This window comes from Jaculus jaculus, chromosome 6 (assembly GCF_020740685.1).
Source record: "Jaculus jaculus isolate mJacJac1 chromosome 6, mJacJac1.mat.Y.cur, whole genome shotgun sequence".
NCBI lineage: Eukaryota > Metazoa > Chordata > Mammalia > Rodentia > Dipodidae > Jaculus > Jaculus jaculus.
Window position 1 is genome coordinate 132,781,441 of NC_059107.1, and position 15,028 is coordinate 132,796,468.

A 15,028-nucleotide genomic window follows, 5' to 3' on the forward strand; every position below is an offset into this window, starting at 1 on the left:
TAGGGTGCAGTTACTCACTGGTCTAATAAGGGCCATAAGTCAATCTGTCCACATCTCTGATCAGTTAAAATTTAATACAAAAAGTGGGGGTGGAAAGACAGTTAAGAGCCACAGATTGAGAGGAAATATCAGAGGTATTACTGGGCCCCCACAATGACTGTTGCTCTCACTACTCATAACCCTAAGCCCCATGGGAAATACCAGCAATACCACTGAGGAGGAATGGGGACAGGGAGACCAGAAATGATGGGACCAACACATGATGTATCCATACCAAGTTTCTACTTAAAAAAAAAAGGCCTGTCAAGCAACAACAAAAAATTAATATAAACAAGGACTATTCACAATGAGATGATAGCGTAGCCAAGATGCCCACGACTTGTAGGTATCCTAGTTATCTTATTAAAAAAGACAAATAGATGATTACACTGTATTTCATCATTATTTTGCTATATAACATCTTCTATATAAAAGCTGTGTTAAATGCCTGAGAAGAAAATAAATTCAAAGAGTGACCAAAGGGCATTCTTATTAAGACTGGCCTATTAGAAAACATTTTGGAATGCCAAACAATAGTGCTAGCACAAAAGTTATGACTAATTATATTTTTCACTGTCAGCAATGTCACTTAAGGAGAAATGCTAATTAACTTTTCAAAGCGTATGAGAGAACAACATCCTTCTGTTAAGTGTATATGTTTATTTTTAGACCTGGAAAACCATTTTGAAGTAAAGTTCACAGTTGGGATGTTTGAAAACAAGTAGATTGAGCACCACAGAGTGTGGGCCTGATGAGCATTTACAGGCAAGAGTGCAAGGGCCAGGCCGAGCAGGACCCTATAGGCCACAGGAAAGAATCAGAAGGCTTTACACAAAGAAAAAATAGAACCTGAATTCTTTGGAAATATGATTCTGCTTACAAGTGTGAAGACCACGTTTGAGTTGGAAGAGTGGCAGCAAAAGGTTGGCCCAAAGCAAATCCTCCTTTGGACCACACCCTTACTTTGATTTTACAGGTTAGGAAAGAGGCAGCAGTGAGACTTGACAAAACAACTATAATAGAAACTGAGATGAACGTTGCCTAGCAGAGTTGTGCTAAGTACTTCCGTCAAGGGTGCTCTTCATGGAATAAGCAGGTCTCTGCAGATATTCCAAAAGAGAGGCAGGAAGGGGACTGCTGAGCACATGTCTAAAAAAATGGAAACCCTCCACTTTCCAGTTCACAAAAGGAGTAATTGGGTGTGCATCCTCTAGACCTGTTGTGGCTTTAAGCATGAAATCTGCTTAATGATTCCTTACTGACCTTTACTGAATAAGCCAGTGAGATGGTGACTGCAAGCGGAAGGCCTTCTGGGACCGCAACCACTAGGACTGTAACTCCAATAATGAAGAATTTCACAAAATATTGGATGTAAATTGGTGTGCACTCAGCCAGCCACGGTCTCTTCTGAACCCAGAAGGTGTCAATTACGAAATATAATACTAGAATGATAACTGTGATGGCAGACATCAATAGTCCTTTCAGAATAGAGAACAAAAGAAAAAGAAAAATGAGTCAATTGTTTAAATTGTAGACACACTATCCACTGCTAGTTACATATTAATCATTGCAAAGAGTTATAACTGGTTCAATTATACCTAATTTCTCTGAGATAGTGTTTTTGCACATAACTGGTCACTTGACAGCAATGAAATTTAATTTTTGCTTTCATGAGAATATTTTTTACGATTCTTGAACTTATCTCCTGTTTTCTACTAACACTGAGACAAATAGCATGCAAAGGCTTAGTGTAAGTTGGTACCTTTTGAAACAATTTGCCTAAATTCTTGAAGAGAAGTTGTGAACTCTGATCAACTGGAAGTCTTGAAATTAAATTACCTCTATGTTGAAAACAATTATAAAACATACAGAAAGTTATACTATCTGCATTATTATTTCTTAACTTATTTTTATCTAAAAAATGTTAACTATGTATCACAAGGCATTTACCCTTCTATGTTATATGATATTAGATTCTTATAAATATGTACTAAAAAACAAACTCAGTCTACATATATGGGTCGAACAGCCTATTCTAACAGCTGCTAAATGTCGTTGCCACTTCAGGTCCATCCTTCCTCCCAACACTGTCAGAGTCAGTATTATGATTTAGTAAAATAATACATAAGTACATTCTTGCTAAGAGAATAAAATTATTGATGGGAGAAGCCAAAACTTCATTCCTCCAACATATTCCAGGAAGGAATTCAATGATGCAAGTAACTTTCATAAAGCATCATTTTGTAATGGTGGTAATGCTGGGGGCATGCTGTTTTATTGATGGGCTTTCCTCCCCAGGATCCCTCAAAGCACTGGTGAGCCGATGCTTTACAGGTACTTCCCATGAAGGTGGCATTGTAGTAATTTAGCCTCACAATAATGAGTCCTTTCAAGATGAACTAATTCTTATATTTACAAAAACACAATTTTTTCACAGTCAATAAAAGGATGAGCAAAATGCGTGGAAGGCATTCTTTTCTATAGCTGGATAATCTGTACTGAAAAACTTCCCCTTCTTTGTTTATTGGCCCCAGAAATTAAAGAAACTGAGAGGTGAGTGCATGGGTTTGTAAACTGGGCAGATTTAGGCAGTGATTCTAATCTGACCACTTTTACCTAGCTCATGGAAGACTATTCCCTTTACATAAGATAATACTGGCCCTTAAGCTACAATGATATTATGAATATGGATGATAACTCACAGGGCCTGGTACATAGTGAATATAATAAAAAAAATATATTTTTTAATTTTTAAAAATTTTTTATTAGCATTTTCCATGAATATAAAAAAAGTCCCATGTTAATTCCCTCGAAAAAATATATTTATCACCCAACTTCCAACCTTCCCTGCTTCAAAAGACAGTTTTTTAAACACAGCATGTGTGCTTTAAAGGAAAACACTTAATTTTATTCTATAAATCATACCTGCTTTACCAATCTGAACAGCCAGTTTTGTGAGTTTCCCTTGTAAAACAGACTTTTCCTTTTTTGGCAAATTTGCTTTCTTTTTGTCTTTTTCATCACCATCTCCACCATCCTCACTCTTTAGAGGCTGCATTTCCATAGCTGCACCATCCTGAGCTTTTGCTACATTTAAGAGAAAATGTAATTTCAATGCACTTTAAAGACACCACTGCTAATGTTTTGAAGCAATTAAAACATTTTTTAATAGAGGGTAGACTAGGTGTAAGACTCAGCTGTGTGTGCTTGTGCGCATGTAGGTTTGTGTATACAAAAGCGCTAAGACATGAGCAACGTGTTGAAAATGCCATGCTTGGCGACAGAGGTGAAGCTTGAGAAGGAATGCAGAGTCTTTAAGTGAAGAACTAAGGAATACTAAGTTACTTCTTTGCTTGCATGTTAAATGAAGTAATACCCAAAGACTACATATCCCTTTCCTGTAATTTATGACCACAATGTACAAATGATCATACATTCTGAAAAACATGCATATGCTTAGGGACTCCTACATACAAGTAATACACTACACATTCTGTTTTTGATACACTTTGCTATGAACTATATGATAACAACATTTCAAGTATATTAGAATACTTGAAATGTGTAAGTGGAAAATTACCTGTATAAACTTACTACCACAAATCATAATTAAAATCCTCTTAAGACTGTAGAGACAGCATGACTACGGCACTGGCAAGAAGAGAGGTTAGTCCAAGTTCACAAACATTATTGATGTTCCCTGCCACATGTATCCTAATTTTGGATAAATATAGTACATAGGAGAACTATTTTTAGATATAATGAAAACCAGCTAACTGTACTTTTTATCTTCCTGAATTTACCTTTATTGCGATTCTCAATAGCTCCATCTTGTTTCTTATCTGTAGGAACAAAATGGGAATTAAAGCTTTCCAAAAGAAATGAATACGGCCATGCTAAATTATGCAGAGGTAGTTCACATTTCTATAAGTCACTTGGAGAATAGTGAAGAGGGTTTGGTCAGGCAAGTACTGATGCTCTGACAGAAACAAGTTCCACAACTCCACAAGCCTCACTTCCAGCAGAAGGAAAACTATCTACCTCAGACAGCTCGAGGTAGATGAGCCAGTGCATGCATGCGAAGCCCTCGATCACCATTGCTACTAGGTTTCGCAAAACCTTTGGAGGCTTCTCAAGCGGCTACTACAGTAGTGCATGAGGAGAAATCGACGTGAGGCCAGTCCCCCTCAACTGTATAACCAGAACTTTCGCTTTATTTTCCTTCCTGTGCTAAGAAATGAATGCAGGGCTTGAGGAAGGCCACCATATGCCTTACCACTGAGCACAACCACAATCCTAAGAAATGTTCAAAAGACATTTTTGCTTAAAATAGGATTTCATATAGAATGATAATACATAAAGAACAATCTACCCAAATATTTAACACTCTGTTTCAGGCTGGACATGGTGGCTCACACTTACAATCCTGGACTACATAGTAAGCAGGGGACCAGCCTGGGTCACACTATGGGACCTAGGTCTCAAAAATAATCCAAATCCAGGACTGAGGAGATTGCTCAGTGGATAGAGGCACTTGCTTGCTGCAGCAGTTTGAATGTATGTCCCCCAATGACTTAGGTTGTTAAAATTAAACTTGCATCTTGGAACTCCAGCCACGGGACTGGAGGAGGTGTCACTGGGGGCGGACCTGAATTCCAGCCCAAAGGTATAGCTTGTGCTCTGGTGGGTTGTGTGTGCTGGAGTTAGTGGTTGCTGGTGGTGCTGCCTGCTTGGTGGTATCTTTCTGCTTGGATTTATAAATGAGAGCCAGCTTCTTCTGCTATTTGATAGAACTTCCCCTGGATCTATAGGCTTAAAAATAAATCGCTTCCTCCCATAAAACTCTGGTTGGATGCTCATGCCAACAACATGAAGCTGTCTACAATACTTGCAAACCCTGTTGGCCTGGAATTTAATTCGCCAATACCCATGTAAAACTAGATGCAAAAAGGGGTGTCCAAAGTTTGTCTGCTGTTGCTGCAGAACCCAGCTCTCTCTCTCTCTCTTTTTTTTTTTTTTTTTTTTTTGGTTTTTCGAGGTAGGGTCTCACTCTAACCCAGGCTGACCTGGAATTCACTCTGTAGTCTCAGGGTGGCCTTGATCTCACAGCGATCCTCTGACCTCTGCCTCCCGAGTGCTGGGATTAAAGACATGACCACCATGCCCGGCCTATCTCTCTTGTTCACACACACAAATAAATACAAATTTAAAAAATATTATTGCAAACAAACAACCTTTGCTGTCAGGCTGGAGGTGTGGCTCAGTGTAGCAAAGACTCGGGGTTTTATCCCTGGCATTAAAAAGATCAGCACATCTGAACAATAAAATAAAAACAATGCTATTGTTATGGCAAGCCAGGCTTTTAACAAAGCTCATCTGAAGCCGGGCGTGGTGGCACACGCCTTTAATCCCAGCACTTGGGAGGCAGAGGTAGGAGGATTGCCATGAGTTCAAGGCCACCCTGAGATGACAGAGTTAATTCCAGGTCAGCCTGGACCAGAGTGAGACCCTACCTCAAAAAAACAAAAACAAAAACAAAGCTCATCTGAAGAAGCAAAATACTATCCAAATGAATAAACCAATGTGGTTAAGGTGCTATAAAAAAGTAAAGGAGAAAGACTACAGAGGGTGCCTCAGTGGGTGAGAAGGGCTGTGCAGAGGACACTGAGAAACAGGCATGGAGGGCCTTCTGAAAGTGGCATAGTTCCAATCAAGATTATGAGAGGCCCTCTCATGTGCGACAGTTTCCTGTAGGGCCTCTGCAGGTAAGCTGTATATTACAGTCTGCTGACAGCAGGTCACCGGGAGGGATAGCACGCAATAAGAGACCTTGCTACCTAATGATGGTGTGACTGTAACAGGACAACTAAAATTCTAATCTACCAAAAAGCAACTGTTTAAGTACAGGATGAATATGAGAAAGCAGGAAACTTGAAAAAGATTAAAAACCAAATGACGCCAAAATGTAATATGGCTCACAAAGGAAGCTACTAAAACAAATAGGAAGCGAGAACACAATTAATTTTGCTGATAAGTAACAGGAAATTCTCTCAAGAACAGACAGAATAAGGAAAGCCAAAGTGGAAGGGTTTGGCCTATGGTGAGGGCACTGATATACTGATAAAGACTCTAGACTGTTAAAAAGAAATTTCTGTGCTTTAATTCTACCACTTGAAGGCACACTAGCTAATTTACTTTTGTAGAAATTTTCCTACCAGTCTCATGAAAGAAGTCTATTTTGTGTGCCAATGCTTAAGATCTATTGGCTCTGTTTCCAAATACCAATTCATACAGGAAATTGCAAAACTTACTTTTCTTCTCTTTTTTCTTCTCATCTTTCTTTTCTTCTTCTTCACCTCCAGCTCCAAGTAAAGTAAAGATAATTCCAGTTTGGGAATTCACACCTACAGCTGTAACTACCATTCTTCCAGAACCTTCCATCACATGTGTACCTAGAGCAACAGAGGACTTTGTAAATATTAAAATAGATTTCTCTCTGATTATCCAATTTCAAACTTTGGTAATACTGTCTTTAATGTTAAATATTTAATATAGTAAACTAAAAGATGTTAAATAAATCCTTAAATTCCGTGCTTAAGGTTATAACTGCAATCAGTCGTGTGTGAGTTCAAATCTTATCACCCAAGGGCAGGGCAAATTATAACAGCTCAATTCTTCAAATATAAGAGACGGATAATACTACCTGTATTTCATAAAAATGTATTAAAGTCTGTACTTCTCAAACACGCCTCTAAATGATAAGTACATAGCACAAGGCTTGGAACCTGTGGGTGTTGAATGAGGCCATTTTTATTAATTATGACATAATGTTATTTCTCGGAGAAACACTATTCATACAGCTTATGAACAGAAGAGTTCCACAGCACGAATGTTATTTCCCATAGACAACTCTACCACCTTCTCTTGGCTGGGGCTTTCATCCCAGTCTGTCTAGATTACCGCAAGCGTTTCCTAATTCATTTCTCTGCCTTCCTAGTTCATCCTGAAATCTATTTTAATATTCCTGAAATATTATTTCATCATTTGCCTCTTGGCTCAAAAATCTTGGACTTTTCACAATGCTTGCTGGTTTAAGCCCAATGACAAACCAAACTTTTCCTTGTCCATTCTTTTAACTTAAAATTTCAATACAGACAGCTAGGGAGCACAGAAATGAACACTGAATTCAGAGTATACTACTCAGAAGTCTTATAAGCTGGTAGACATTCTTCTTTTCTAGAAACATACAGCAAGGCAAAATCAATCCAGTTCTACCAGAAGACAAATATATTCCTTTAAGAATTCTACATTTGCTTACAGTTCGCTAACTTTTACATGTACAGCTCTGTGTCTTTCTATTCATATGGCCTTTCTCCTCCTAACCTTTCTATGAATTTTTAAGCAGACTTAAAATCTTAACTTTGTCTCTTTACATATATATTGCTTTCTCTCCCTCCCCCCTTCCCTGGTTTCTCAAGTTTTTTGAGGTAGGGTTCCACTCTAGCCAAGGTCGATTTGGAATTCACTATGTAGCCTCAGGGTGGCCTTGAACTTATGGTGTTCCCCCAACTTCTGTCTCCTGAACACTGAGATTATACCAGGCTATATATTGTTTCCTTTACAGTTATTGATTTTTATTTCATTTCTTATTTTAAAATGTTCTGGAGCATACTGCCTCCACTTTACTAGCATGCTGTGCAGCAAAAACAATACTTAGAGGTCCCCTGTTAAGTAAAACCACAAAGCACTTCCTCCAGTACCTATAAAATTCCAATACAGAAAGCTAGGGAGCACATGTGGCTACTAACTATTGAGTAACTCATCCAATATACATTTTTGAGTCTTTGATTGTTTTGCTTTAAAAAATACTATTATACACATGCCTTTAATTCCATTGCTTGGGGGGTAGAGGTAGGAGGACTGTGGTGAGTTCAAGATCAGCCTGAGACTACCAAGTGAATTCCAGGTCAGCCTGGGCTAGAGTGAGACCCTACCTGGACAAAGAAAACAAAAACAAACAAACAAAAAACTACTGGATTGTGAATGTTTTATTAATTAATTAATTATCAGTAAAAATGCAAGGGAAACAAGAAATGAAATTCAAGATAATGTTATTTATTAAGCATGTACAAATATAATTTATTTCTTTTAACAATTCTGGCCTTCTAAAGACTTCAATTTTTATGTTTTGTTCTTCCTGACCCCACCTCTGCTTTAATGTTGGCAGTTAATGTGCTTAGTTAAAGTAAACAGTTGTGGTTCAGTTCGTATCCCACCACTAACTGAATAGTGCTTTTTTAAAAAAAAAATCTAAATTTAAGAAGCCAAGAACAGCAGTGAGGGATGGCATCATGAGAGTAAATTTAAAAATAAATGCATGTCATGTTTTTAAGTACATTTTTGGAATAGGGAAATAAATGCAGAATAACTTTCCCACTCACACTGTGATAAGGGACTCTACAAAGTTATTTTGGTCTTTTCTTAAACATGGAAAATTTATAGAGCTCTCTTGGTATACTTGGGTGTGTTAACCTGAGCCCACATGAGGCTTCCCAGTCATGTCTATTAAAAGCACCAAAGTTTTGCAAAAGGAATCCAACCTGAACTGCTAAGTACCATGTAAGTTAGCTGGATGTACATAAAAGTCCATGCAGCATATATAGCCAAAGGCAGCACAAGACTATCTCAATGGGCCTACAGTGGAAAGTTATGGTTACAATAGCTCCCTTTGGAAAGGCTGTGGATTTTACAAGGCTAACATTAATCATAGTTTCTTAGAAGAATAGCAAAGAAGTAAAATCAGCAAATATATTACTTATGTACATTATCCTTACAGATACATGCTAGTTCTGGTTCTAAGAATTGTATCAATATAGAGAAAAATTCAAACGAAAGATGAGTATTCTAAGTGGCCTAAATAACAGTGTACAAATCTTGAGAATTTTTGGTAAGATATGAGTTTATATAATCACTGACAGTTATCCTATTTATAAATGTATGGGTGTTTACTTTTATTTACAAGATTTTATGATATACTTACTCCTATTTAATTTTTTGCAGCATTCTATGAACATCTGGTTGGTAACAGAAGATAAACAGCATCTGGCTTCTAAACTAGAATACATTCAACCTAACAAATACAGTGTTTTTTGTTGTTGTTTTGAGGTAGGGTTTCACTGTAGTTCATGCTGACCTGGAATTCACTCTGTATTCTCAGAGTTGCCTTGAACTCACGGTGATCCTCCTACCTCTGCCTCCCGAGTGCTGGGATTAAAGGCGTGTGCCAATACACCTGGCTGCATTTTATCATTTTATTTATTTATTTCTTAAATATAGAGGGACAGAGAGAAAGGGAGAGAGAATGGGCATACCAGGGCCTCTAGCCACTGCAAACGAACTTCAGAGGTATGTGCCATGATGTGCATATGGCTAATGTGGGACATGGAGAATTGAACCTGGGTCCTTAGGCTTTGCAGGCAAGTGCCTTAGGAGCATTTTAATGTAAAATTCAGTAGCAGTAAGTAGTATAGACAAAACATGCAATAAAATGTAAAATGCAGCTCTGGATTCAAAGGTCTGAAATGTCTTATCATCTTACAAAACAGAAAGGTAAGGATTACTAGAGTAAGGTAGCATAAAAAAACCTGATTCCTCACATTATTAACTTTTAGTAAAGAAAACTGTTGTCAATAGTCTATCCATGTGAGGGAAGAAAAAGCTCAAAGTTTATAAACAAACAAAAAACAATTCCTACCTGATAGAAGTAAGGGATCCTTATCTAAAGATTTTTTAACATGATCAGATTCGCCAGTTAAAGAACTTTCATCAATTTTAAGATCGTTGCCTTGAATCAGTATGCCATCTGCTGGAAGAAGGTCACCTGAAACAGAAAGTGGTGACATGCTGCACTATAAACAGGATTACAATCTTTCCTTATTCAAGAGTTAGAGGGGTTGCTTAGCTGTGCTTACCATATTTCACTTGAGCAATGTCTCCAACAGTAATATCAGCCACAGGTATCTGAATGACCTGACCACCCCTGATGACAGTGAACTTCTGCTCCTGTTCGATTCGACTTTGCAAACCTCGGAATTGTTTCTCCTTACTCCAGTCATTGAAAGCTGTCACTAGCACCACGCATACCACTGACAAGAGGATTGCAGCTCCTTCAATCCACCCTGTCTCACCTTCACCTTCTTCCTCGCCAACAGAAACTTCTCCACAAACTATTTGAAAGAAAGAAATGTTTATTTAAAACACTGCATTGGGTTGGGGACTGTATATTAATGACAACAAAAGTCTAGGTTACACTTTCACTGTTTTTTTTTTAACCTTATCAATTGACTTATACCTCTGAAAACTACTGAACTCAATTCTTCTCAAGGGTAAGAACCTTGGGTCAACTTCAAGTTCCCTGCCCCAGAGAAGTCTGCATTACTAGTTAAGTGTGGAGACAAAGTTCTGCCTGAAATGAAGGTCAAGTAATAGGCCTACCTTGGAGGCACCTCAGATGTCATTTCAGACCACCACAATAAAGCCCTTACTGCAATAAAGAAAGTCATAAGTTTGTGGGTTTTTCAGTGCCTATCAGCTATGTCTCTACTGTAAGCTATTGAGTGTGCAACAGTGTTAGGTCTAAAAATGTCTATGCCCTAATTCAAAATTCTTTATTGCTAAAAGACTAGACTGTTTAAATCATCAGCAAGTCATAATTTTCTGTTGTCATGGCGTGTCACTGGAGTTCTGATGGTCACTGGTGGATCAGGGGAGTGGCTGCTGAAAGCTAAGGAGGAAACAGCAAACCTCTCACAAGATGACAAGGATGAGGTTTAGCACATATATGACTCTTCAGTGAATGTCTTTTCTATGGCATTTGAGGCTGGCTGACAGCACTCTGCCCATAGTGAAGCAGTAAGCTGTCCACTAAATGCACACAGTATTCTAAGTCCATCATCATCAACAATGTTCACAGTGTCATCACAAACTGACTCCACCTCAAGAAAGCACTGTGTTGCTGATTCACAAAGAACGGCCTCTTGCCACTTCAGGTTTTGATTCAAGATCACATTTCAGTCTTGTCTCCAGCTTCTACTTCTAGGTCTCTGCCCAGTTAGTTCCTCTATTGAAGGTGTGACCCACTCAGTTATGCACAAGAAGTGGGTCAACTTCTAAGCCACTGGTAATGCCAATACCTTCTTTTATGAATCACAGATGTTCTTAATGGTATCTAGACTTGGAAATTTCTTCTCGGGGTTTCCAACTTACTTATCCATATCTATCAAAGGAAGCATTATCTATGGTATCAACAGCCTTATGAAATGATTTCTTTTAAACAAATTTTAAAATTTGTTTTATTTGAGAGGGGGAGAGAGGAAGAGGCAGAGAGTGAGGGAAAGAGGGAGAGAGAAAGAGAAAGAGAGAAGAGGCAGATGGAGAGAATGGGTACACCAGGGCCTTTCACCATTGCAAACGAACTCTAGACACATGCACCACCATGTGCATATGGATTACGTGGGTCCTGGGGAATCCAACTTGGGTCCTTTGGCTTTGTGGGAAAGTGCCTTAACTGTTAAGCCATCTCTCCAGCCCTGAAATGTATTTCTTTTTTTAAAATTTTATTTATTTATTTATTTATTTATTTATTTATTTATTTGAGAGCGACAGACACAGAGAGAAAGACAGATAGAGGGAGAGAGAGAGAATGGGCGCACCAGGGCTTCCGGCCTCTGCAAACGAACTTCAGACGCGTGCGCCCCCTTGTGCATCTGGCTAACGTGGGACCTGGGGAACCGAACCTCGAACCAGGGTCCTTAGGCTTCACAGGCAAGTGCTTAATCGCTAAGCCATCTCTCCAGCCCTGAAATGTATTTCTTAAAGTCTCCCTTTGATTTATGGGTCTCAGAATGGATGTTGTGTTAGATGTAAAAGCATTCACTTCATGATGCATCTTTATCAGAGATCTAGGGTGAATGAGCACTAATGTTTTGAAAGATATAATACATTAATTTTAAATAACAAGTTTGAATAGAGGGCTGAAAATACTGAGTAAACCATGTTATAAATAGCATGCTGCCTTCCAGACTTTGGTATTCTATCCAAAGCCCATAGGCAGAATAGAGTTGGTATTTGGATTTCTGGAACAGCAAAATGAAACTCTCTGTGTATCAGCACCAAGGCTGTTTCGGTTGTTTAACTTATGTGTTCACACGAGTAATGCTTTTGATACCCACCAGAACTCGTCCTCTGCATTCAAGGAGACTCAGCTTTCAGCCACCTTTGGCTCTAATGAGCCTTCGTCATTAAGTGTCATCATTTCTAGCTTCAGATTTACTCACTTTTCCTTTCATTTAAATACTTAGCAGCAACAGCGAGGCAATTAGCTGGCCTTATTTCAATAGTACTGTGTCCAAGAACAGACAGGCCTGAAGAAGGGAGGATGTGACATGGCTCAACCTGTTTTCGTAGTCTGTGGTCTTATATCAGCAATGGTTTGGGGTACCCCAGAACAAGGAACAAGTACAACAGCAATATCAAGACCACTGATGATGCATCACCATTGCAAGGGTAACAATAATGAAGGTGAATATTGCAAGAATTACCCAAATGTGACACAGAGACATAAAGTGAGCACATTGTTGAAAAAAAAAGAGAGAAGCCAACAGCCAAATATGCTTAACACATAAGTGCCACTAACTTTCAATTTTTTAAAATATTTTTTATTTAATTTAATTTTTTTTTTATTTTTACTTATTTATTTAGAGAAAGAAAGAGAGAGAGATGGGCCATGGCAGGGCCTCGAGCCATTGCAAAGGAACTCCAGACACATGGGCCACTTTGTGTATCTGGATTATGTGGGTTCTGGAGAGTTGAACCTGGGTCCTTGGGCTTCACAGGTAAGCTTCTTAACTGCTAGGCCATTTCTCCAGCCCTAACTTTCAATTTTTTTTTTAAAAGAATTCTAATACCCATGGAACACAATAAAGTGAAGGCATACCTGTATTATTTTTTTTTTTGTGAGGTAGGGTATCGCTCTAGTCCAGGCTTACCTGGATTTCACTATGTTGTCTCAGGCTGGCTTTGAGCTCACGCTGATCCTTCTACCTCTGCCTCCCAAGTACTGTGATCAAAGGTGTGTACCACCACACCTGGCTTAAGCCTATACTTTTGAGAGTTCACTTCATCTTCTGTATTAGGTTGCCACTATCTACCCTAGAGTATGAGAACACCTGCAAAGTGATGGCTGAAACATCCTCTGCAAACAACCAACAGTTACTACTACTATTAAAGATGGTGGATAAGACATACATGGGAAGCTAAGTAGCATGCAATCCATAAGCCAGTCTCAGTGTTGCTGCACTGTGGTCTCAGTGTAGTTTCTATAGCATGAACTTAGCAAAGTGTTACTGTTAATCCAACTGCATGAGACCTACTAGGTGACAGGCATTATCACAGAAGCTTGGGATAAATGGAGCACAAGTCCCCTCCCCCATGGAGCCTATCCTCAGATTGGGAAGTGGGGTGGCACACAAAGAATCCAGGTTCATTCCAGACACCTGTAAATCCACAGAAAAGGATAGCTCAGTGCCATGAAGTAAAGAAAGAGTTAAGGTTGAATGAACCACAAAAGCTGCTCTGACATGTCTGTGACATTTGGACAAGGAATAGCATGTTCATAGAGAGCAAGCATACAGATCTAAGGAAAAAGAATTCCACAGAGTGATTAAAGTCAGTGCATGGATTCCATGGCAGAAAAAGTATAAAAAAAAGAATGTGGGAAAATCCCCTCAATTCCCTCTAAACTGTAGGCTAAAACAAAAAAGAAGGAATAGAGTGATATATTTTGAACTCTGGGTACAATCTCTTTGAGTCCAAACTCAATTCAGCGTTTTTTTTCCAAGCATTAAGACCCCCCCCCCAAAAAAAAAGAAGGATACATATGTGGGAAGAGTTAAGAATGGTTTTTCTTTCTATTTTTGTTATAAAACTGAGGCTAACCTCAGACTCTTCATCTTCTTGCTCGGTTTCCCCAGTGTTGGGATTCTAGGTGTGTATTTCCATGCCTGGCAGGACTGTTCTGAAACTCCTTTACTTTTGGTTATAAAGAAATCACCTCTAAGGTAGATATTCTTTAGATTACTACATAAAGCTATTTCTTCTTGAGTTGAAATGAAATGTCTGATAGCCACTGTTGAACAAAGCTATACATGCATGTAATAAAAAGTGAAAGAGTAAATTAGTAACACTAAGGCCTGATTAAGTGTACTTTAGAATTGTGTGCACAAAGGACTGGAGGTATGTAAAAGTACTGCTCAAAGACCAATCTTGGAGAGGCATTTAGGAGATGTCAGAAGAAAAACCAAAATACGAGTAAGATCTACTGGGGATGAAGTGGAAGGGAAATGAACGAGTAATCACAAAACACACCTGGAGAGCCACAAGCGTCAGGTGTGTACAGAACCAAACAAGAATGCGGCAGGACAATGCACTGAGTGCCGACTCTGCCCCAATGCAAATGCCGTACCTTGTGCTCTATTGCCAGGCTGAAGAAATGACCAAATGTCATTATGTATGTAACCAGTTAAGTGAATTTATTAAGGTTTGTACTAAATTAGAAAGCAGTTGTAAGGAAAAGACCTCCTCCTTCCCTGAACATGGGAGATTAACTCTCTGAATCACAGCACCTTGATTCAAGAAAATATGAGGACTTAATTATGTTGAGCACTTTCCACAACCTAGAAAAAAGCTAAAATATTACCCAAATGAAGCGCTTAAGTGGCTTTAAAAACATCTGTTTAAATTTTTTTTTTTTATTTATTTGCAGGGGTGGGTAGAGAGGGGGAGAGAGAACAAGAGTGCAAACAAACAAAAGAGGAAAGAATGGGTGCTCCAGAGCCTCCAACTGCTGCAAATGAACTCCACATGCATGTGCCACTTTGTGCATCTGGCTTTATGTGGGTGCTGGGGAACTGAACTGGGGTCATTAGGCTTT

At 38.8% G+C, this 15,028-nt stretch overlaps 1 protein-coding gene across 5 annotated transcripts in view; it reads right to left on the bottom strand.

Moving 5' to 3' along the window:
• Atp2b1 (ATPase plasma membrane Ca2+ transporting 1) overlaps positions 1 to 15,028 on the bottom strand; it is a 125,396-nt gene that overhangs the window by 37,061 nt on the left and 73,307 nt on the right. For all 5 annotated transcript variants that reach the window (XM_045153535.1, XM_045153534.1, XM_045153531.1 and 2 more), the window contains exons 4-9: positions 10,011 to 10,265; positions 9,794 to 9,919; positions 6,351 to 6,491; positions 3,843 to 3,881; positions 2,965 to 3,126; positions 1,303 to 1,517 (exon numbers count right to left, since the gene is read on the bottom strand). In XM_045153535.1, the coding sequence (XP_045009470.1) occupies positions 1,303 to 1,517; positions 2,965 to 3,126; positions 3,843 to 3,881; positions 6,351 to 6,491; positions 9,794 to 9,919; positions 10,011 to 10,265 (938 nt within the window). The remainder of the gene's footprint in view (positions 1 to 1,302; positions 1,518 to 2,964; positions 3,127 to 3,842; positions 3,882 to 6,350; positions 6,492 to 9,793; positions 9,920 to 10,010; positions 10,266 to 15,028) is intronic.